Source organism: Hyaena hyaena, unplaced genomic scaffold (assembly GCF_003009895.1).
Source record: "Hyaena hyaena isolate Hyena2069 unplaced genomic scaffold, ASM300989v1 scaffold_1010, whole genome shotgun sequence".
In the NCBI taxonomy this organism is placed as follows: domain Eukaryota; kingdom Metazoa; phylum Chordata; class Mammalia; order Carnivora; family Hyaenidae; genus Hyaena; species Hyaena hyaena.
The window spans coordinates 560,966-584,777 of NW_024081644.1; the positions used below are offsets into that span (position 1 = coordinate 560,966).

The 23,812-nt window shown below is 32.6% G+C and overlaps 1 protein-coding gene across 2 annotated transcripts in view; it reads left to right on the forward strand.

The window, feature by feature from the left end:
• The window catches only part of SPOCK3 (SPARC (osteonectin), cwcv and kazal like domains proteoglycan 3), a 472,976-nt gene that overhangs the window by 441,582 nt on the left and 7,582 nt on the right, over window positions 1–23,812 (forward strand). For both annotated transcript variants that reach the window (XM_039221777.1, XM_039221778.1), the window contains 2 exons: window positions 16,431–16,652; window positions 21,991–22,053. In XM_039221777.1, the coding sequence (XP_039077708.1) occupies window positions 16,431–16,652; window positions 21,991–22,053 (285 nt within the window). The remainder of the gene's footprint in view (window positions 1–16,430; window positions 16,653–21,990; window positions 22,054–23,812) is intronic.

Genomic DNA, 23,812 nt, shown 5'->3' on the forward strand with positions numbered 1-23,812 from the left:
TGTAGCCTCTAGTGTAGGTGATTAGAATCTACAGTGCATGTGTGTGATTGATGGCTCATCAGAATCTAGGGCAGATAATATCTGGCTCTCTGGTTCTTTTCCCGCCTGGATAGTCTGTTTTGATTTTCAGTGGTTGTGCACAATTTTCTAATTTTCTAGTCTGGAATGTCTGTATTTTTTCCACCAGTGCCCCTTCCATCTTCTCCCATGTCAACTTTGTTAGCTCCCAGGTTGAAAAACAGCAAAGATTGAGAATTCACTCCATATAACTTCCCTTTACAAAATGTAGGCTATCCACCAAAATCTGCCAGCTCCTTAATCGGTCTTCAATTCCTTCCTGGGTTTTTTAATTATGTGAAGAGTTTAATGATTTATGAATAAGAATATCAGTCCAGTAAATGTTACTCAGTCATTACTAGAAACAGAATCTAAAATAACTATTTAAATGACAAGTTGGAGAGAAGATTTTTGTCTTATTTGTCTTTGGATCTAGAAGACCTAGGAGCATAGCATGTATTGAAGCCAGTATGGAGTAAAATGCTATTTTACTTCTCATTACCTACACCTGTATGATCCCACTCCTTTCCCAAATCTGTCTTTTAATTAAGTTATTTATTTTTGGTGCTATACTCTTTAAATTTTTGAACCTTCAAGAGTGAGCACAGTCCAGGGGCACCTGGGTGGCTTAGTCGGTTAAGCGTCCGACTTTCGCTTAGGTCATGATCTCGCGGTTCCTGGGTTCGAGCCCCGCATCGGGCTCTGTGCTGACTGCCAGCTCAGAGCCTGGAGCCTGTTTCAGTCTGTGACTCCCTCTCTCTCTGACCCTCCCCTGCTCACGCTGTCTCTCTCTCTCCTAGAAATAAATAAAACATTAAAAAAAAAAAAGAGTGAGCACAGTCCTTCAGTCACTTTGAATATGTTTTGAAATGTACATTTCCTGAGATGTCTATTTTCATTTGAATGGTTTTTCATGGTTTTATGCTAATCTAAATTATGCTAAGAAGTTTGCTGACTAAGCAAATCCAGTTGTTACTACGGGGGCGGCTTGCTCTTTCATATGATTAGGAAGTGACTTGCTTTGTATCTACATTCTAGAAGTGAATAACCTAATTTTCTACAATAGCATAAACATTTAGGGGCTACTGATAAATGTTTTTCAATTATAAAACTGTGTCTGATAGCTTTTGCCATTCAAAAATTTTTGACACATCTTTGAAGAGAAAAGACATCACTAGATGTTTCTTAAATGATTTTAAGTGTTTTGTGGGGATTATAGTGAGCTCCAAACGATTATAAGAATTGGTAAGTGTAGGAGGATAAAGGGCCAGGATAACCAAAGAGGTTTTACCCATTACTGAGTACAATGTGGTGATTTGCACCCAGATGGTGTAACCTAGCACCAGTCCTGTAGGGTTTAGTCACAAAATCCAATCATCTATATTATTTTATGTAGTCCCTACAACAACCTTGCAAAGTGGATTTATTTGTTCCTCTTTATAATTGAAAAAGATTGAGAGGTAGAACCTAGAGTCACACAATTAGTAAGTGGTAAAGGGATTTGAATATAGATTTTATGGACTCTGAACTTAATGAACTTATGTTCTTTGACTCATCGTGTATTCTTCCAAATGATCTCTCAGAATTCAGGTACTATCAAGTCAGTTCAAGTACACAATTCTTCTGGATTGTGGTAACCGCCTCTGATATACTTGTACACACAGAGAGAATATTTTCCTATTTCATTTTCACTAAAGATTGTAGAAATGTTTCCAAAAATTATTAACTATTATTCACCCTTTATTTTGATATCCATGAATCAATTTTTGTTTCTCTTTATGTAAAAATAAATAACTTATTAGAATGAGGTTAATACATGTATTTGAAGCTTTGTTGAATTGAGTTATACTGATAACCTATACCAACTCCCCAGAGAGAAATTATTCATTGTTGAATTATTTATATGTTAAATTTATTTATATTCATTATTCTTAGGGCTAAAGTCTGAAAATTTCAAAAAATTACCCAGTTTTTAATATCTTTAGATTTAATCTTTAAAACCATGTTTATAATATGTATACTTTCTATAAACAACAACAGAAAAGCTTCCTTTAATGCTTAATAAAGATATATGCCTATAACTGACTATAGAGATATTTTAAATAGCTGCTTTTAATACACTAAACCATTTATGTCCATGATAATTTTTATATCTTTAACTTAAGATTTCTTTATGCTAAATATTCCACAGGTCATTGAAGAGATAAGTTGTTGAAAATTTCAGATAGTGCTACATACTTATATATTTTTTCTTTTTCCAAGTTTAGAATACTCTTATCTTTCTAGCACCATTCATGATTATGCATAGGATATTGATTTTTTGCTCAAGTGAGTTTTTGAATGAGTCTTTCTCAGTGTTTCCCTTCCTAGACGCTTTTTTTTTTTTTTTGAGTTATTAATGAGCGATTTATATTGTTTGGGGCTACATTTTCCTAAATGCATTCACTACCTCAAAACAAACTTACTTTTTACTGTCCAAAGTTTTAATGTTCTCTAAGAAGATGATAAGTCCATTGACTAGCCTTCCAGGCTTTTTTTTAACAATAAAATTTTTCTATGAAACCAGCAGAAAATTACTAATCTCTGCATTTTCCCCTATATCTAATTTCCCTCCAACACAAAGTAATGTTATTGAATTAATTCTTTTTTGATTCTCAAATCTCACCTAGGTGTTACATCCTTTTGTTTCATCTTGCTGACACTTCTTACTATTTTCTATGCTTCTATATAGCACCTACTTTAGGACTCAGCTCTTTTTTTTGTTGTTTTTGAGTATATATTTGTATCTGTTCCATATTTTGTCTCCATTATATATGTGTGTATCCCGTTCATATAGTATCTGATATGGACTTACCACTTAATTCATTTAATCATTTAATCATCATTTATGGAATACTTTTGAATACATAGTATTTGCCAAACATTGCTCCAGGAATGTAGGATATAGCAATGAATAAAAAGACCTCATTTATTTCATAAGCCTCCCCTTCTGAATGTTCTTTTCTGATCACTCATCATTTACTTGATAATTAAATATCGGTAGTTTCTTAGACTTAATATTTTTTCTTCTAGCTTTAATAATTATTATTATGATTTTGCTTAGTATTCTGTTCAAATATAAAATATATACAGATGGTTCCCAAAATCATTTTTCTAGCCTTGATACCCAGAATCCTAGATTCAATTTCCCATTAAAATCTTCTCGGAAAGGTTGACAAGCATCTCAAGATTAACATTGCCAAAGTCCAATTTAGATGCCCCATACAATCTGTTTTTGTGTCTTCCTCAACTCAGTAAAAGTTAAGTTCATTATTTCAGTAGATAAAGCCTATGACCTCAGAGCCATCCTTGAGAAAAAGAATAGACAGGGATGGTAAGATCTCCCAGAAGAAAACAGTCTTTATTGTGACTGTGTGAGTGAACAGACCATTAATTTTCTGATTTCATTTTTTCATTTTTCATATTTCTGCTAGGAGATTCTGCCTTTAGAGATGGTGTGGTAGGTAGGAAGAATTCTATAGTCCTTCTAAGATTTCACACCTCTGGTTATTCAAACAAATGCTAATCTAAGTATTATTATAAGAGGATTGTATAGTTGTAAGTCAATTGCCCTTCAAATATTGATCCAAAGGAGGATCTAAAAGAGTAAACACAGAAAGATGGCAGCAGCATTTATGAATGGGTTTCCTTGGAAAGAGCTACACTATGATTTCACCGTTCATCTAAGAAGGTGAGGGTACTTCTCTTTATTCCAAGTTGAGAGACAAATTTCAACACAGCTACTGTTTTAAATGTGTTTCCAGACAAGTGGAAACTTTTCAGGAGGAAAGTCTGCAAGCAGGAAACAGCCATGAGCTGCTTATGTGTTCGGTGTCAAGGCAAAGGAAAATTACTGCTGCTTTGAAATTTTATTTGTGGGCAGGAACTGCAAAGATATTTACTATGGACAAAATATGAGTCATATGAGTGAAAAACAATGTAAATTTTGCCCATGGGAGCTCTTTTGAATACTGATTAAATGCTGACAGAAAAACAGATCACCAGATATCCAGGGACTAATCGTTGGGGGGTACCCAGAGGAAAATATCACATATCACAAGAAATAAAATTGGATGTTCACACTGGGGAACCCTGGAAAATCTAAAAAAATGATCTAGAAGAAAAATAGATCTGAAAACCTAATAGACCTATACAGCATAATGCCTTCCTAAGCTAATTATCAGTTTTGGTTTTCTTGGCTGCATGATTTTAATTTTTTAATTTATTTTATTATTTTTTAAAGTTTATTTTTTTAATTTACATTCAAAATAGTTAGAATATAGTGCAATAATGATTTCAGGAGCAGATTCCAGTGTTTCATCCCCTGTGTATAACACCCAAGGCTCATCCCAGCAAATGTCTTTCTTAATCCCCTTACCCATTTAGTCCATCTCCCCCAAAAAACCCTCCAGCAACCCTCAGTTTGTTCTCTGTATTTAAGAGTCTCTAATGTTTTGACTCCCTTCTTGTTGTTATATTATGTTTGCTTCTTTTCCTTTATGTTCATCTGGTTTGTATCTTAAATTACATATATGAGTGAAATCATATGATATTTGTCTTTCTCTGAGTAACTAATTTCACTTAGTATAATACCCTCTAGTCCCATCCATGTAGTTGCAAATGGCAAGATTTCATTCCTTTTGGTTGCTGAGTAATATTCCATGTGGTTTATATACTACATCTTCTTTATCCATTCATCTGTTATTGGATATTTGAGCTCTTTTCATATTTTGGCTATTGTTGATAGCACTGCTATAAACATTGGGGTGCATGTGCTCCTTCAAAACAGCATGTCTGTATACCTTGGATCAATACCTATTAGTGCAAATGCTGGATCTTAGGGTAGTTTTATTTTTAATATTTTGAGGAAACTTCATACTGTTTGCAGAGTGGCTGCCCCAGTTTGCATTCCTACCAGCAGTGCAAAAGAAATCCTCTTTCTCTGCATCCTCACCAACATCTGTTATTGTTTGAATTGTCAATTTTAGCCATTCTGACAGGTGTGAGGTGGTATCTCATTCTCTTTTAATTTGTATTAACCTGATGATGAGTGATGTTGAACATTTTTTCATGTGTCTCTTAGCCATCTGAATGTCTTTTTTTGGAAAAGTGTCTATTATTGCCCTGTAAGAACCTCTCTGCCTACACTTATGTGCCCCTCATTTGTTTATGCCAAAACTGGAGGTGATCATAAAAAAGATGGGAAAGGAGAGTTGGAAAAAAATGGAGAATTAAGGAAACATCATACTCCCTTACTTAAGTTTGCATCTGCAAAATCTCCAGCTAGGGAAAGGAAGAATCAGTTTAGAGTTGTGATCATTACATGAATAAGACATTTTGAAATACCAGTTAACTCACACTTGTTGCAGTCTGTTAATATGTTAATTATTAAATGGTAATTTTAAAGGAACGATGTAATTTTTTTTTTTACCTGAAGTTGAGATGAGAAAAATATGGGACCACCTGAGTTTTCCAGAAGAGTTCCCCAGAGGTGAAAACTTCCAGCAATGAGTGTATATTTATAGAGAATCGGAGAAAAAGATCAAAGTGGATTCAGATTATATCCTATAAATACCACTTGTCTAAGATATGCATGTATGTGCATTACATAATCAACATATGAGTTAAAATATAATGTATGTGAGTCTGTGCTTATACATGTAGTATTATACTCAAAAAGGTAGGTGAACTGGTCATATAGATTGTGAAGTATGAATGATATTGGTTAAACAATATAATTGGATGAGTACCCCAAGATGACTAGTGTGGACTAAATTTAAAAAAAAAAATCAGCTGAGAATGAATGTTAAGAAGAGCAATATTAAAGGGATAGGTAAAGGAGTAATAAATGAAGAAGACTGAAAAATATTGAATAAATAAATAGGAGAGAATGTTGTAAAATGTCTTAAGAGTCAAGCATTATCTTCTTCTATAAAGTCCTCTGTGATTTATTTTCAACACAATGCAATGTAACTATAAATCCTATCAGTGACTGCTTAAAACCATCTAAATTCCAAAAGTTAATTAATTGAATAACACTACAAAATAAAGTATCATTGTTTTTAGGTAATCTTTGATAGAGTCTAATAACATGATAAAAATGGTAGTTTAATGTTGAAAGTATTTTAACATAATTACACTTCTATAATATAGACAAATTACAAAGGCCTTAAGTTTATTTTAATTATTTCAACTATCAGTAAAATAACACAGAGGAGGACAAATGCCTTATAATCTCTCCTATATGTGGAATCTAAAAATAAAAAAATGTTTAAAAAACAATGATAATAGCAACAAAACAAATAAATAAAGCTCACAAGCTTATAGCTACAGAGAACAGATTGGTGGTTCCCAAAGGTGAGGGATTGGCAAGAGGTGGGGTCTGGGGTGGGGGTGAGGCATGTAAAAAATGAGTAAAAATAGTCAAAAGGTAAAACTTTGATTTATAAGATAAACAAGATCTGGGTGTATAATGTACAGCATGGTGACTCTAGTTAACAATTCTATATTGTATATTTATAAGTGCTAAGACAGTAGATCTTAAAAGTTCTCATAATAAGAAAAACATAATTATGTGAGGTGGTGGCTGTTAACTAAACTTACTATAGTAATCATTTTGCGATATATAATTTATATTTATATAATTTATATAATGCATATACAAAATCACTATATTGTATCACTTAGACTAATCCAATGTTTTACGTAAATTATGTGTATGTCAATAAAACCAGGGGAGTGGGAAAAAGAGTAAATGAGTCAGCCTCAGTCATTCTAAATGTAGGTTTCAATCCTTGTCCATGTATAAACATGGTAACTTTAGGTTTTTTAACTTAATTATTTGCACATACTATTCCCTAGAGATTGATTTAACCCATGTATTTATTATTTTTAACATCACTAAAAACATGTATATGCCAGCATCACATTAAATCACATTAAATGCAACATTGATCTCTGCATTACCTCTATTTAGATAACTATCATAACATTTTTATGCAAATAATAATATTCAAAAGAGGAGAACTTTATAAAAACAATTATTCAAGAAGCAACTTTAAGAAAGTCAAGGAGTGACAAAGCCCTTAAGTTCACAGAGCAATATGAATCCACTCTTAATTTTTAAACAGCTGTATATTATATCTAAATTTGTAATGAAGTAATTTTAAACAATATTCAGACTCTCAAAGTGGGTTTTGAGTGTTCTATTGTATCAAATTCCTAATATCATATTTCAAATTATAAATGTAGATTGCCCCATAGTTACGTTTTCTCTTATCTTGCGTTGATAAACTATCACATTTGATCATATAACGTGGCATTTTCACTGAAATACTGAGGCATATTACATATTTTTAAAATACATTTTATGTACTTTCTGTTCATTTAGTATTCTGCTGTGTCATTTGTAGTGTTAAGTCCACCTAACCACTAAAATGTGTTCTAACATACTAAAATGTGAAAAGAGAAAAGGTTAATAATAGCTTAAGTCTCTTTAAGAGTAATTTTTAAATATACAGTGTTATCTTTATACTAGTTTTAAAGTCAACTATGCATTAAAATGGGAGCACTTACAATAATTCATAAATACACTAATTTTGCATGATTTTCTTCAAAAACTTTGGATTTTTTTGGATTGATTTTGACTGACTATACGTGATTGTAGTTCTCACAGGTCTTCATCATTGGGAATGTGGGAGGAAGGCAGATATACTGGATTAGCGGGAAGTGCCCATTTGCTTGTGGTTTTCATATTGAGAATGTGCAGCTTCAGGAACAATAGTCTTGGTATGACTAGATTAAAAATGGGACAGGCAGCAGGTGGAGGGCACAGTGACCAGGCTGTGTACTTTCTCCTGAGTTCTGTAATAGAGAGAGAATCTGGGTGAACCAAGCAGGGAGTCTGGAGTTTAGTATCTATGTCAGCCATTCCCTTCCTTTGAAGAAACTGTCACTGCCAGCATGTCACTGTAATCACTGGGCTCACTATTGCACCTGTGCCCTCTCCTATAATTTGTCAACACGAGACTCTCCAGTGTGTACAAACTACTAGGGAACATGCAAAGAAATGAAAAACATTGACCTTACTCTTGGTTGAAAATCCACTGTTGTTCTGTTTCTCCCAGAAGTGGGGTAAGATGGCCTCAGCACTTACTTTTGTCCAGATGGAGGAGTAGATAAAAAATAAATCCCAAAACATCATTTACCTTAAATAAAAATCAGTTTGCCCTGATGGAAAGCCTAAGATCATAAAACTTATAGAGGAAAATATAAGAATAAACATATCTAACCTTTGAAAGAGATTTCTTAGATATGACACATAAAAGGAAAAAATGATAAATCAGCCTTCATTAAAAAATACATAAATTTTATTTTTTTAAAATACTGCTTTACAGTTAAAAGACAAGATACACACTGAGAGAAAATATTGCCAAATACATATCCAATAAAGGTCTTGCATCCAAAAAATATGAATAATACTGAAATCTCAATAATGGTCACACAACTTAACTGAAATTTGGGTAAAAATCTATACACTTGCACAAAGAAAATTTATGATATAAATTAACAGGTTAAAAGAAGATTGGCCTCATTCATTATTAGAGAAATGCTGAATTCACAGTGAGAATCCTCTTACATACTTACTAAAGTGGTAATAAATAAATATATAACATTACCAAGAAGTGCTGGTGAGGATGGAAGCATTGGGTCTCTCATAGATGGCTAATGGGAACTCAAAATGGTATAGACTCTTTGAAAAACAGTTTTATAAAATGAAACATAACTTACCATATGATCCAGAAATCTCATTTCAGGTTATTTAACCTAGAGAAATTATAACATATGCTACATAAAACATATGTGTGGATATTTATAATAATTGTATAATTACAAAACTGGTGACAACCCAAATGTCCTTCAAATGGTGAATGGATAAATGAATTATGAATTATTGTATATTCATATAGTGAATGGGATACACATTGGTGGTGGGCTAAATTAATCCTAGAATAAAGCTCTGTTCTGTGTATGCCATACAAAGCTTAAAAGGTATCCTTAAAAAATCAAATTTATACACAGGTTATTTAATTTCATGCCAGAACAAAATATAGCATTGTAGAGAAGTACTACAAAATCTACCAACCAATAATTTAAAATTCACGTCTCAGATACATTTAAAGTTTACCAAGGATGCCAAGAAATGCAAAAGTATGGTCTATAATTCGTAGAAATCATAATCTTGAAAATGTACTCAAAAATTATAATGATGATGAGATTAGTATATACAGATTATAAAATATTATAATCATTATTGATATGCACAGTAGTATAAAGGTAAATAAGAACAATAATTACAAGAAAGGATAATGAATAAAACACTCAAGTGGGATGTCTAGAGTTGAAACACATAATAAATGAAATAAAAACATGCTGAGTGAGAATAAAATGACATTGAACAGAGCAGAGGGGAAAAGATGACCTGAAGATATATGATAGAAACTATCCAATATGTTTCTTAAAGCACATCGAAGAAAACAGAAACTGAAACAAAAATTCTGTTTCTTAGTGAACTTTGGGACAATGTAAAGTAGATTAACATGTGTGTAACAGAAGTCTTGAAAGAATACTAAAAGTGTAAAGGCTCAGAAAATTATATGAATAAATAATGACTAAAAACTTCCTGGATTTTATTAATATTATAAACCCACACATGCAAGAAATACAATAAATATCAAGCAACAGAAGCAAAGAAAACCAAACCAAAGTATACCCTAAGTAATTGCTAAAAGGTAGTATCAAAAAGCAAATATTAAAAGCAACCAGATGTGGGGGGTGGGGGAAGGAGGAGCAAAAATCAGCACGTCAGCTAGTTTCTACTCAGACACTATTCACAATACAGTGGAACATTTTTAAGGTGTTAAAGGAAAGAAAATCTCTGTTAATAATATTCTTTTAGAAAATTAAGCAGAAGCGTCTGGGTGGCTCAGTTGGTTGAGTGTTTGACTTCCGCTCAGGTCATGATCTCACGGTTCGTGGGTTCAAGCCCCGCATAGAGCTCTGTGCTGACAGCTCAGAGCCTGGAATCTGTCTTCAGATTCTGTATCTCCGTCTCTCTCTGACCCTCCTTTGCTCACGCTATCTCTCTCTCTCTCAAAAAAAAAGACAGAGAAAGAAAACTTTTCAAGAATCCAAAGCTGAGAGATTTCAAGAAATATTAGTTTCTTGACACAAAAGGTAATGATACCACACAGAAATTTGAATCTATATTTAAGTATGTAGAGAGCCAGAAATGCTTAACATTTGGGGTAAATGTATTTAACCAAATAAGGAATCATATTTGGTCTCTGCCTCTAGTTCCTGATACAGAACTTCTAAACTCTTATAATTTCCTGAGTAATGAGGATGTTGGGAGCATCTTAGATAGAGGACCTAATCCCCTGTAATATCCTGGGTGATATGAACATCTTTCGTTCTAATGAGGTGACTCTTGGTGGGCTCCTGGATAGCTTCATGATGGCTGGTTACTGTAAAGACCAAACTGTGATTAGAAGTCTGGCACTGTCAGCCCCACCTGTCATCCTCTGAGGAGGGGATAGAGGCTGAATATTGAGTTAATAATCAATCAAGCCTCCTGATGAAGCCTCTGTAAAAATCCTTAAGCTAAGGGGTTCGGGTCCTGAGGGCTTCTGAGTTGGTGAATGCATCCACGTGCTGACAGAGTGGCCCACCCCAACTCCATGGGAGCAGAAGCTCCTGAATTTGGGACCCTCTCATATCTCACCCTATATGTATCCTCTTCATCTGGATGTTTGTTTCTATTCTTTATAATTTCCTTTACAATAAACTGACAAACATAAGTAAACCATATCCCTAAGATCTGCGAGTTGTTATAATGAATAATGGAAACTGAGGAAGGGGCCAAGGAAACCCAGTAGGTAATCTGTAGCCAAGTTGACAGAAGTGGGAATATGCTGGGAACCCACTACATGCTATCGGTGTCTGAAGTAAGGAGACATTCTGTGGGAGAGCCCTTAACCTGTTGGATCTACTAGCCATGTAGATGGCACTAGCCATGTAGATAATGTCAGAATTGAATTACTTTGTAGGATATCCAGTTGGTGTCCACAGAGTACTGAGGAATTGTGCTGTGTGGAAAACTCACATTTAGTGTCAGAAGTATTTGCATAGAGAAAAAAAAATCCTTTAAAGGAGGGGTTTTTTTTCCAAAAATTTTAATCTCTGGGAAAAGCTACATTGTTCACAGAAAACATCATAACAATGCACTGTGAAATTTACAACATATATACAATTAAAATGAGTAACACTAATAGCCAAATAATGTGAGAAAAAGTAAAGGATTTAAGTATACTCTGGCAAATTTCTTACCACATATGCGAAGTAGTACAATATTATTTGAAGGAAGACTGTGATTAAGCTAATAATGTATACTATAAACCCTAGGGCAACCACCAAAAACCAAATATAGCTCATAAACTACATTAGTTTTCTATTATGAATGTAACAGATGAGCACAAAATTTAGTACCTTAAGCAACACAAAGTTATGATTTTATAGCTCTGTAAGTCAAAAAGTCCAACACAGGTCTCCCCACATAAAAATCAAGGCGTATGAAGGGCTACACGCCTTCCTAGAGGCTCTAGGGGAGGATCCATTTCTTTAATCAGTAGGGTTGTTGTCAAAATTTGTTTTCTTGCAGTTGTAGGACTGAGTAGTCCTATCCTTGTTGGCTATTCCCAGATGTAGATACCATCCACTTTGCTAGACTTAGTCTCCTTCTTCCATATTCAAAGCCATTTTTCCCCTGTCTCATTTCTATTAGCTGTGAAAAGTTTTATGGTTTCACTATTAAAGTTTTATGTAATTAGATTGGGTTTATCCAGATAATCCATAATTATCTCCCAATTTTAAAGTCAGCTGATTAGCAAATTTAATTCCATTTGCAAACTTAAGTCCTTTTACCAATGTAATATCACAGAGGTCCAGCAATTAGAATATGGACATCTTTGAGGGGTTATTTTGCCTACCACATAAATTAATAGTGGAGACTAAACAAGAATAATAAAAAATAAAAACAGCATATTTGATCAAAAAAAGAAGAAAAGAGAAATGATAAGAACAATTAATATAGAAGAAAAATAAAATAATACTAACATGAAGTTTTAAAAACACTTTAATCAGAGATTTTCAGACTTGTAAAAAATGTGAGACTCAATGCTGTACTCTCTCTAAGACACTCTTAGTGTAAAAATGTAAATTAGTTAAAAGTATAGTAAGAAATGTTCATTATAAAAAAGTTGGAACGCCTATATTTAAGACAAAATAGACTTCAGAAATTGGGAGAAAACTGTAAACTTTATTGAGACAGAAATCAGCTCTCTGTCTAGATCTAGCGATTTTTTTTTCATGTTACAATGATTTTGATGTATATGTCAAGAATATTACATTTATATATATAATAAATGTAATGCATATAATACATGTATATATAATATTTATACTATGTTATATATAGTGACTATGTTATCCGAGAGCTCCCAAACTCATCAAATAGTATGTAGTGTTCTAAGAGTTTAAGATAAGACAGAAAACAACTTTTTTCAATTTAATTTCATTTTATATTTGTATCATCAACCAAATTTAATCATATTGAAAGTATATATGTAATTTCAAATATTAACATAATTTTGTCTTTCTGTTACTTATGATTCTGAATAACCTTGTAACACAATTTTGTATGTAAACACATTATTCAAATTATATAAGTTCACTGTATATTTTATCTTCAAGTAACATAGAGATCATGTTTGAAAAATCCCCACATTATCTAGATGTGGACATTAATGCCAAAGCACGGGCCAGTGACCTGAATACAAATCTGATTCCTTGACATTCTTGATCTAAAACATTATTGCAAATCGCCAAACTGTTTATTCAGTAGACATGTAATCTGTAAGAATTTCATTTCTTTTTAACATAAAGACTAAACCCTTAGCACCTTTGTGCTTAAAATTTATTAAATATCTGTGCATGTTGTATTTTCAAAAACATTATTTTATGTTGATTTCAGTATTATAGAATAAGTTCTCAAAATAGAGCTACAAGAATTATTGAAAGGTCAAGGCTACTTTTCTTTCATTGTTATTGAAAATATAAGAAGGAATAAGGTGCTGAAATTGACAAAGATGATTGCATGGCACATCATAAAAGCTGGGCAGAGATAATTTTAAAATTTATTTTGTAAACTCTTAACATAAACAACAGCAAATGATTACCAGAGAGGAGGTATAGGGGAGGTGGGTGAAATAGGTAAAATGGATTAAGAGTAAACTTATCATGATAAGCACTGAGTAATGTATAGAATTGTTGAATCACTATATTGTACATTTGAACTAATTTAATTCTATATATTAATTATACTGGAATTAAAATTAAATTTTTAAAAATTAAATTGAACTCAAAAATAGAATTAATGTTTTAATGGTTGATGATTGGTCAAAGGAAACTCAAGCAATTGTGAAGAGGTAATATAAACAATTCCCAAAATTTTCTCATATGGGCTATTCCAGTTACTCCCTACTGGCATCCCAATTTCCATACTTGCTCCCATATAATTCACATGTTGGAAAGTGTTTCCTTTCAAAACAAAATTCAGATGGTGTCACGCTCTTTTCTAACAATTCAGTCACTCTTTATTGTACTAAAAAGACAGGCCAGCGTATGTGTGCTGGAATTGAATGCTCTGTTATCTCTCCACTGATTCTTCACCACCTGTTTCTAAATAGGAGACATGAGATGATGAATCCCTAACATTGGCCTTCTCCTCACTTTCTCTGGACAATTTTTTATATCTCACTTACCCCTGCATTCCAAACACTTATGGAGAGCCTTCAGTCTTTGGTTAAATCCCAGAAGTCTTTGCCATTTATTTGCACAGCTTTTATACCCACTATCTTTCCCTAGTGCACTTTCCCCACTTTGACCAGGAATAGTCAACAGGTAGATAAGCAGTTATTCACCTGAAAAGCAGATGTTCATCTCTCCTTCTTGCAGACACTTGTAGACTTTACTAGAGTTCTCTATGAGGCCTTCATGGTAAGCATTAAGAAACTAGCCAGTTGAGTCCTCAATTTTCAATTAAGTAGGGGAAGAGAAAGGATAGCATCTCTTTGCTAACTCTGAATGTTTATCAAAGAATAATAGCCCTTCTATCTTCTTTCCATATTTTTGATTCATAAAGGCAGAATACCACCAGAGTTTCTCCATTGTGCCAGAAAAATAAGATGGAAGGGAGGGTGTGGTTCAAAGGCATACCAGAAATCTCACACCAAGAACTCCATTCTCTTGTATACTTTTCCAGTGATTAGTATATTTTTCTATGGGTTCCTTTCTTCATGTAATAATGAGCATTTGACAATTACTGGCAGTAAGGAACAGTTCCAACCAATATTTCAAACAACGCTGTTTTAAAAGGGAGCTCCAAGAGAATAATGGTCTTAACTGTATTTTCAACCCTTTATTTCCAGAACCAAGGTTAAGACTCAAAAAATAAATAGGAAATGAGAAATTCATGAGTAGTGTTTGTTTGAGTGGGATAATTCTGTTTTAATTCTAGAAACAATTTTACAAAGAAAAATGCAAATAATAAGAAAATCACTAAATGCCTTTCTCTATGCTTTTATGAAAGTGTCACAAATACCTTTTTTACCTTTGTATACCCATTGCTTAGCATGGTGATTCATGGATAGAAAGCACAATATGGTCTGACACAGTAATGAAATAAATTCCAAAAGCATATTTAAAATGAGAATTTATTAAGTCCAAAAATCTCCCAATAAGGCTTTTAATGTAATACTATTTACTTTAAATTGTATTTTATTTAATAGTATTAAAATTTAACACTATTTACCCTAAAAGTGCTAAATAATATTTAAAAATTAAATTCTAAGTATGTATGTCTTTATTTTCAATTATCTATACACCTTGGAGTATAAAATTAAATAAAAGGTATTTATCAAAATAGATTATGTACAACTAGAACATAAAATTAACTACAGCTGAGACAGAATTTCATTCACAAAGGGTTAAACTATTCTTCAACCCCGACTATGGAAGATTAAATCCTTTGAATGTTCAGTTTCCAGAGTCTCAACAACACCAAATGCATCCTCTTTTTCATGCCAGTTAACTGAGTTATTATTTTATGTTCACTTGTAATGAGTGGAAAATAGCAAATAAAAAAGAAACTTGGTTACCAAAATATCTGTTAAAGCTCATTTATACATGACAAAGAATAGTTGAAATTAAATTTTAAATTATGCTTCACAATGCTGATATTCTATCCAATGCTATTTAAGACAGGGAGCCTGAGGCTTATCCAGAGAAACTCAAACTTGACAGATTGTATCTTGGATGCAAACCCATCTCCATCATTTCTAAATACCTGTGCCCATCCAATGCCCCCCGCCATCCCCCATTAGGGCATATTTATAATTGTAAAAATTGCCTTGAGGGAAGCTGAAGACAGAGTACCTGTATCATCACATGATGGTTATTCTTTCTTTGGATATGTATTATTGTAAAATACCACAATCCCCATGGTTCCATAAAAATACAGAGCATTAATGAAATTCTTCTTTATTGTGTGTTAATTTTACTTTTAAAAATTTTACTTTTTGTAAAATTTCTTTGAATGAAAATGAATTTTATTTATCAATAAGACATTATTATTCAATAATACTTGTATACATTCATAATAGCAACATATTTATTAAGAAACAGTTTGAACAGGGGCGCCTGGGTGGCTTAGTTGGTTAAGCGACCGACTTTCACTTAGGTCATGATCTCGCGGTTTGTGGGTTCGAGCCCCGCGTCGGGCTCTGTGCTGACTGCCAGCTCAGAACCTGGAGCCTGTTTCAGAGTCTGTCACTCCCTCTCTCTCTGACCCTCCCCTGCTCACGCTGTCTCTCTCTCTCTCCTGGAAATAAATAAAATATTAAAAAAAAAAAAAAGAAAAAAGAAACAGTTTGAACAAAGGATTGTAAACATATCTAATATAATTACAATAATAAGTGTCATTGAATGAATGCCTAATCTGTACTGGATGCTTTATATTCTGGTTAATTAGTCTTTACAACTATCCTGAAAGGTAGATATTACTATCCCCACTTTACTTTGAAATGAATTACCCACGATGAGTTGAAAACCTTACTTCTAACTGTTGAGTAAGCAACCAACTATTCTTTCCCTTTAGTTTGCTTGCTGCTGATGGTGACTTTCAGATTTAGCTAATCATGTTCTGTCTTTGCCTTTAGGATTTGATACCAGTATTTTGCCGATCTGCAAGGATTCACTTGGCTGGATGTTTAATAGACTTGATACAAACTATGACCTGCTACTGGACCAGTCGGAGCTTGGAAGCATTTACCTTGATAAGAATGAGCAGTGTACCAAGGCATTCTTCAATTCTTGTGATACGTACAAGGACAGTTTGATATCTAATAATGAATGGTGCTACTGCTTCCAGAGACAGCAAGGTAAAAGATGAGATACCTACTGATGCAGATAGTTAACCTGCATGTCAAATTTTATCTATTTCTTCATGATTTAAAAAAAAAAGTCATTTTATACCATTCATTTTAGGAGATATTTTTCTCATTAGAGTGTTTAATAAAAGAGCAAATAAGCAGCATGTTAAACAATATAACTCTGCTAGGGATACAAAACATGCTAAACAAGATGAAAAATAGTAATTAATATTTTATATTAATGCACTTCATTACAGTTTCCATTATGAAGCACCAAGAAGCACAGAGAGATATGAGAACATAGATATTAAAAGTAATCATTAAAATTAATTTGCTATCTGCTTTGCCCACGGTGTAAAATAAATGGGTTTTTTATCACTACACTGTGGAGTTTTAATGTTCTATTTTGTGATCTTATTAAATGTGCTGAATGAACCACTGCATTCACCATAAAGTTATTTTTTACTCATTTGATGTTAAAATGACTTGGCCTTTCAAACTTTTAAAAATAACTTAGCTTTTGTAAAAATGCACTAGCAAAGAAAGTGTCTCTTGATTCCCTGGAAGAGGTGAGGTGCCTGAAAGAGCTGGAATGATGCTTGTTCTTTAAGCAGGCTTCTTTACTAGGAAATGCAGTGTAGTAGTGAAACCATACTTATATAATCGATCTAATGGTAATAGTAGGTAAGAGAAAAGGATCCAAAACCTCACATTATGATCATGTTTGAGGAAACTTAAGGAAACAAGGGTGTGTGTAATTTTTATGCTATTTTATTTTATTTATTTTATTTTATTTTATTTTATTTTATTTAAATCCAAGTTAGTTTATATGTAGTGTAATAGTGGTTTCAGGAGTAGAATTTAGTGATTCATCATTTACATATAACACCCAGTGCTCATCTCAACAAGTGCCCTTCTTAGTGCCCATCATTGATTTAGCCCATGCCCCCACCCCACACTCCTCCAGCAACCCTCAATTTGTTCTCTGTATTTAAGAGTCTCTTATGGTTTGCCTCCCTCTCTCTTTTTATTTTATTTTTCCTTCCTTTTACCTATCTTCATCTGTTTTGTTTCTTAAATTCCACATATGAGTGAAAGCATATATTTGTCCTTCTCTGATTTATTTCATATAGCATAATATATTCTAGGTCTATCCACATAGGAAATAGCAAGATTTCATTCTCTTTGATAGCCGAATAATGTTACATTATATATATAATATTAACATTATATTATTTATATATTATATTTAATATAATATATTATATTATTTATATATATTATTTATATATACATATATACATATATAATGTGTACACACACACACACACACACACACACATATATATACCACATCTTCATTATCCATTCATCAGTTGATGGATATTTGGGCTCTTTCCATAATTTGGCTGTTGTTGATAGCACTGCTATAAACATTGGAGTCCATTGTCCCTTTGAATCATCATTTTTGTATCCTTTGGATAAATGCCCAGTAGTGTAATTGCTGGGTCATAGGATAGCTCTTTTAATTTTTTGAGGAATCTCCATATTGTTTTTCAGGGTGGCTGCACCAGTTTGCATTCCCATCGACAGTGCAAAAGTGTTCCCCCTTCTCCACATCCTTGCCAACATCTGTGGTTTCCTGAGTTGTGAATTTTAGGCATTCTGACAGGTTGATGCTAATTTTTAAAAAAAAAAAACAAACAAACGGGGAATTAGTCTAATGGGATACACCTGCTATTGTCACCTTATTTTAATTCTTGACAGCTAAGAGAATGTACAAACTACTTGAAGCTGTATTAATTAAACTCAGCTTTTCATATGAAACACTAGTACCTTATGTAGGGACTTTTACTATCTCAAATACTTTTTCATATATTAGTAATAGTTTAGTAATTAGGGATGAAATGATTACCCATAAATTAATTAGTAGTGAGTCAACAGCAGGATTTTTAGAGTAGTTTATTTATAAATAACTTTAAACAACCTAAAACATAGATTTTCTTTTATTAAAATATTCTAAACACATGTAGACTGTTGATTTTATTATTGTATTTCTGCTTTCTAGGTAATTGCACACTTCTAAAAAGTTACCTGCTAGTTTTAATGACTAGTATACATTTAAAGCATTTAAAAAATAGGAAAGCCAATGCTGGTAATCCACCATAAAAAGAAAATGTGGTCTTTTTTGTGATGTTATTTTAATTAATTTTTTTAGTGTTATGATAGCATGTATGCGTGTTTATCCATGAACATTTAAAAATACTGTGGGAGGGCCTGTGTGGCATTAAGCGTCTGACTTCAGCACAGGTCATGATCTCCCTATTCAAGCCCCACATTGGGCTATGTGCCGTCAGCTTGGAGACCACTTTTTATCTTTTGTCACTTCTCTCTCTGCCCCTCGAGCACACTCCCTCTCTTTCTTTCTCTCTCTCAAAAAAGAAGTAAAAAATAAACACATAAATATTATGAAAAACTCTGGACGTTTCTTCTATAGAAGTAAATACTTTCATCTTATTTTTTTTTCCTAGGAGAGAGAGAGAGAGAGAGAGAGCGTAAAACATTTGTGGATTTTGCAGTAATATTTGTAGAGCTGAGTAAAGGTTCCCAAAGAAAAAATTTACTTTAAATACTTTTCCTCTATTACGCAGTATTCAACCAAAGTGTTGAAATCTTTATAATCATATGAGGATCTTCTCTGATACTTAATACATGGTAGAAATAATTTAATAAATGGTACCTGAGTATGTAAAAGGATTGATGCATCTTCCCCAAAGCTTAGGAGAATTGGCTAATTATGTTTATTACTTTAGTATGTTAGAAAATGTTACAAAAAGCTCTATCAGGGTAACTGACGATAAGAATAACAATAAGAATTAGCTTATTAAGTAATTTAATGAAAAAGAATAATCATTTATTTAGAAGCATCCTTTCCAATGTTTCACCTTATAAAAGACTGTGTTTTTTCTCATTATTCAGTAAAACAACAAATTCTTATTTACTGTAATTAGACTAATATATATTGCATTTGACTATATATTAGAGTAATATATAAAATATATAAATATATTATATACAAATAATAGTTATATATGTAAATATGTATTGTACCTCTGTTAAAGAGCAGACAGAGTTGTCTGATAAATAATAGGAGAAATACTTCAAAATCAAATATGTATAGATGAACAGCTGAATCTTGTACAATGTACACTTGAAATCTTAAAATGTTCCCTTATACAAAGCTTGTGGGACTGGTACTCATGTTTATTCAGTGATGTCACTAATAAACCTCAAAGTGTTAGAATCAGAGTTAGAATCAGAGTTAATCAAATGTACCTGGATTTTCAGGCAATGTCATGACAAACATATACAAATATTATTTTTACTTTGCAAAGACTAGTCCATAGCAATTAGAAAAAAAAAAAAGCTTTCAATGTGATATTGAAACTTCAGCTCAAAAATTTCCTCTGGCTTCTATTACATGCGGGGGGCAGTAAAAATTTTTTTTAATGTTTTTTTATTTATTTCTAGGAGAGAGAGAGAGAGACAGCATGAGCAGGTGAGGGTCAGAGAGAGAGGGAGTCACAGACTGAAACAAGCTCCAGGCTCTGAGCTGGCAGTCAGCACAGAGCCTGACGCGGGGCTCGAACCCACGAACCGCGAGATCATGACCTAAGCGAAAGTCGGATGCTTAACCGACTAAGCCACCCAGGCGCCCCAAAATTTTAAACGTTGATTCTATAAGCCCATGTTGTGTAACTTGATACATTACTCAGTACTCATCACATGTGCATCAAGTGCTCATCAAGTGTGCTACTAATCTCCTTCACCTATTTTTCTCATCTCCCTCCCCTTGTGTACCTCCCCTCTGGTAACCATCAGCTTGTCTATAGTTAAGAGTTTGTTTCTTGGATTGTCTCTCTCTCTCTCTCTGGAAAAAATTACTTTTTCTTCACATTTAAGATTTCCCAAAATGCTTGTCTGACATATATATATTTAAATATAAAACGTATACCTGAGGCACCTGGTGGCTCAGTCAGTTAAGCATCAGACTTAAGCATGAGACTTCGGCTCAGGTAATGATGTCATGTTCTGTGCTGACAGCTCATAGCCTGGAGCCTGCTTAGAATTCTGTGTCTCCCTCTCTTTCTGCCCCTCCTCACCCTTCTCTCTCTCTCTTCCTCTCTCTTAAAAATACTAAATAAACATTTAAAAAATTAAAAAATATACAAATTAAGCACTTTGTCTCATAAGACACTCATGAATACTTTGTGTAATGAGATTACACTTTGTTATGTACATGCAAATGGAATAACCAAATATTGTCAAATTTGTATAATATTTTTAAATTATTTGAATTAATTACATGTGGCCTTTTCCCTAAAACATTGTAGTATGGGAAAGTAGGTCCTATTGTTTCCCTGCTTCAATAATTTAAGATGCATTTTTATATAGACATTTTTTAGAATATGAACATAAAATACATTGAACTGTTTGAATATTATAAATTAGAATCTATACTTATTATACAAAACATATATCATAATATATAATAGTAATAGAAGCCCAGCTATATTGTGTCTATTTAGAATTTTATATTTATCTGAAAATGTTTTTCTTTAAGTGGTTGAGTTTGGGGGGGAAAAAGGCAATTCTTTATTTCTAAATTTGTTTAAGTTGAATTTTTAAAAGAGAGCTTATCAGAAATTATTTTATATAACGTCCTGTTTCCACATTGCATATATACTAGAAGTATCTGGATGAAACTAAAAAGACCAAAGCCTGTCAGCATTATTCAGTAACAAAATTTATAACAGTGGATCTGATATACGTTGAAAGAGCGTTGACTTTTTTTTATAGATTACTTTTTTAGTGCAAAGCTATTTCTCTATATCTTACAGCCTGTTTTAAATAAAGGGAAAACATAATCAGTTAATTGTTTTGGCATGAGTCCATCAGGTGGATTTATATTGCTGAGTTGACTGACCCTTTAAAAGTAATTGAAAAGAACCATTTTCCATCATATAAGTATTTTATAACATTCTCTGTGTTTTCCTATACAACTTGGTCTCTCTGCGAAAAGACTATCAAGATTATCTAATACCAATAAGTAGGAAAGACTTTCTCTGTCTGTCTCTTTCCCTAGGCCTCTGCCTCTGTTTCTCCCTCTATGTATGCATATAGGTACACATATAGGTATCTATATGTACATATTCTATAAAGAGAAACAATATGTCATGTCTGTCTTTTAAAGCCATGTAATGACCAGATGAAGCCTGACCATAGAAATTATCCTTTTTTTGTTTTATCTATAATCCTTGAAGTAACACTTTTAATGTCTTTGCAGACCCACCTTGCCAGACGGAGCTCAGCAATATTCAGAAGCGGCAAGGGGTAAAGAAGCTCCTAGGTGAGTAATAGATCATTCTTCTGAAGCCTTTATTGCGTACATAAATAACCCCAGGGAAACAGCAACATAAAATCAATATTAATCCAACAAAGATAGACGACACTAAATTTCAGTACCAAAATTTATGAAGTTTTTGAAAGCCATTAAACTTACTTTTATTATCTTACCTATTGAAAGATATTATGTCTGTTTTATTACCCTAATATAATGTTCATTTTGAAAGTTATTAAGTGAAAAAAGAGATTTAAACAATGCTAAAGTTAAAGCATCAGCAGAAACTTTCATTCTACTTCTATGGTTAACAATTCAAGAATAATGGTGCACAGACACACACACATATATATAATAATCTAATAAATACAAAATAATTGAAAATATATTTATATCCTCTAATAATTCTATAACAGTCTATATATAATATTTATATAATACATATTATCATTTAATGTATTTTAATATATAATCTATAATAACATGATATATAATAATATATAATAATCGTATAAAATAATCTGAGAGAGAGAGAGAGAGCATGCCATGAGTACCTCAAAATTTTGAACAGACATTCTAGTGGTTTTATAGGAATTTGCACTTACTTTTAGCAAGTAAATATATATATTAGATAGATGATAGCTAGATAGATAACAAATTTCACCCAAAGCCTTAAAATATTAGAATGTTTGGCTATCAAATGATTATTAAACTATTATGTGTGATTTTATTGTTTATTCTTATAGACATACAATTTTAACTCCTCCTGAGTTAACATCTCATTATGTATCAAATAGCCATTGTCTGTCAATTCTAAGAAATTAACAGTGCTATAGTTAATTAATTAAAACTTAGACTTTATTTGGATTTTACCAGGTTTTCCACTGATGTCCTTTATCTGTTTTAGGATCTCATGCAGAATACCACACATGCAATTTTTTTTTGTTTTTTTTTTTTCCATGTATATTAATGCCCTTGAGTATTGGGAACACAATTTTTAATATTTTTGAATCTCACCGATTTATTATGACACGCTATCTTTATAATTACAATATTGTATGTTTAAATGAGTTTTTTATAATTTACTTGAAAATCCAGAGTTCAAAACAAAAAATAATTTTGTAATAAAGCACTTTTAGATGTAAAGAATTACTAATGACAAAACGACAATGTGTTATGTTTCTTTTAGCTCTATTAAAAAGTGCACACTACAGGGGCGCCTGGGTGGCTCAGTCGGTTAAGAGTCCAACTTCGGCTCAGGGCATGATCTCACGGTTCATGGGTTCGAGTCCCGTGTTGGGCTCCGTGCTGACAGCCAGCTCAGAGCCTGGAGCCTGTTTTAGATTCTGTATCTCCCTCTCTCTCTGACCCTCCCCTGCTCACAGTCTCTCTCTCTCTCAGAAATAAATAAAACATTAAAAAAAATTCTTAAAAATGCACACTACACCACAGCTCAACAATTTAAAAAATACATTCATACATAGGTTTCTTTGTTTCCACAAAGCAAAGTTTATCCATGTACAATGAGAAAAGCCATTGAAATTTAACTGATAAATATTTTAGACTAGATCAAAATTCAGAATTACATTATTTGCAGTTTCAAAAAAAGGAAAACATATTTAGTGCCCATTTGGGAGGCGTCAGTTTTATTCTTTTTACATAATAAAGATGGAAGTCATTATTAGAGAATGAATGACTTCAATAGTTCTTTTAATGTTGGAAGTATAATGGTACTTATCTGAAAAGTGATCAGTTGTTATATAGAGAG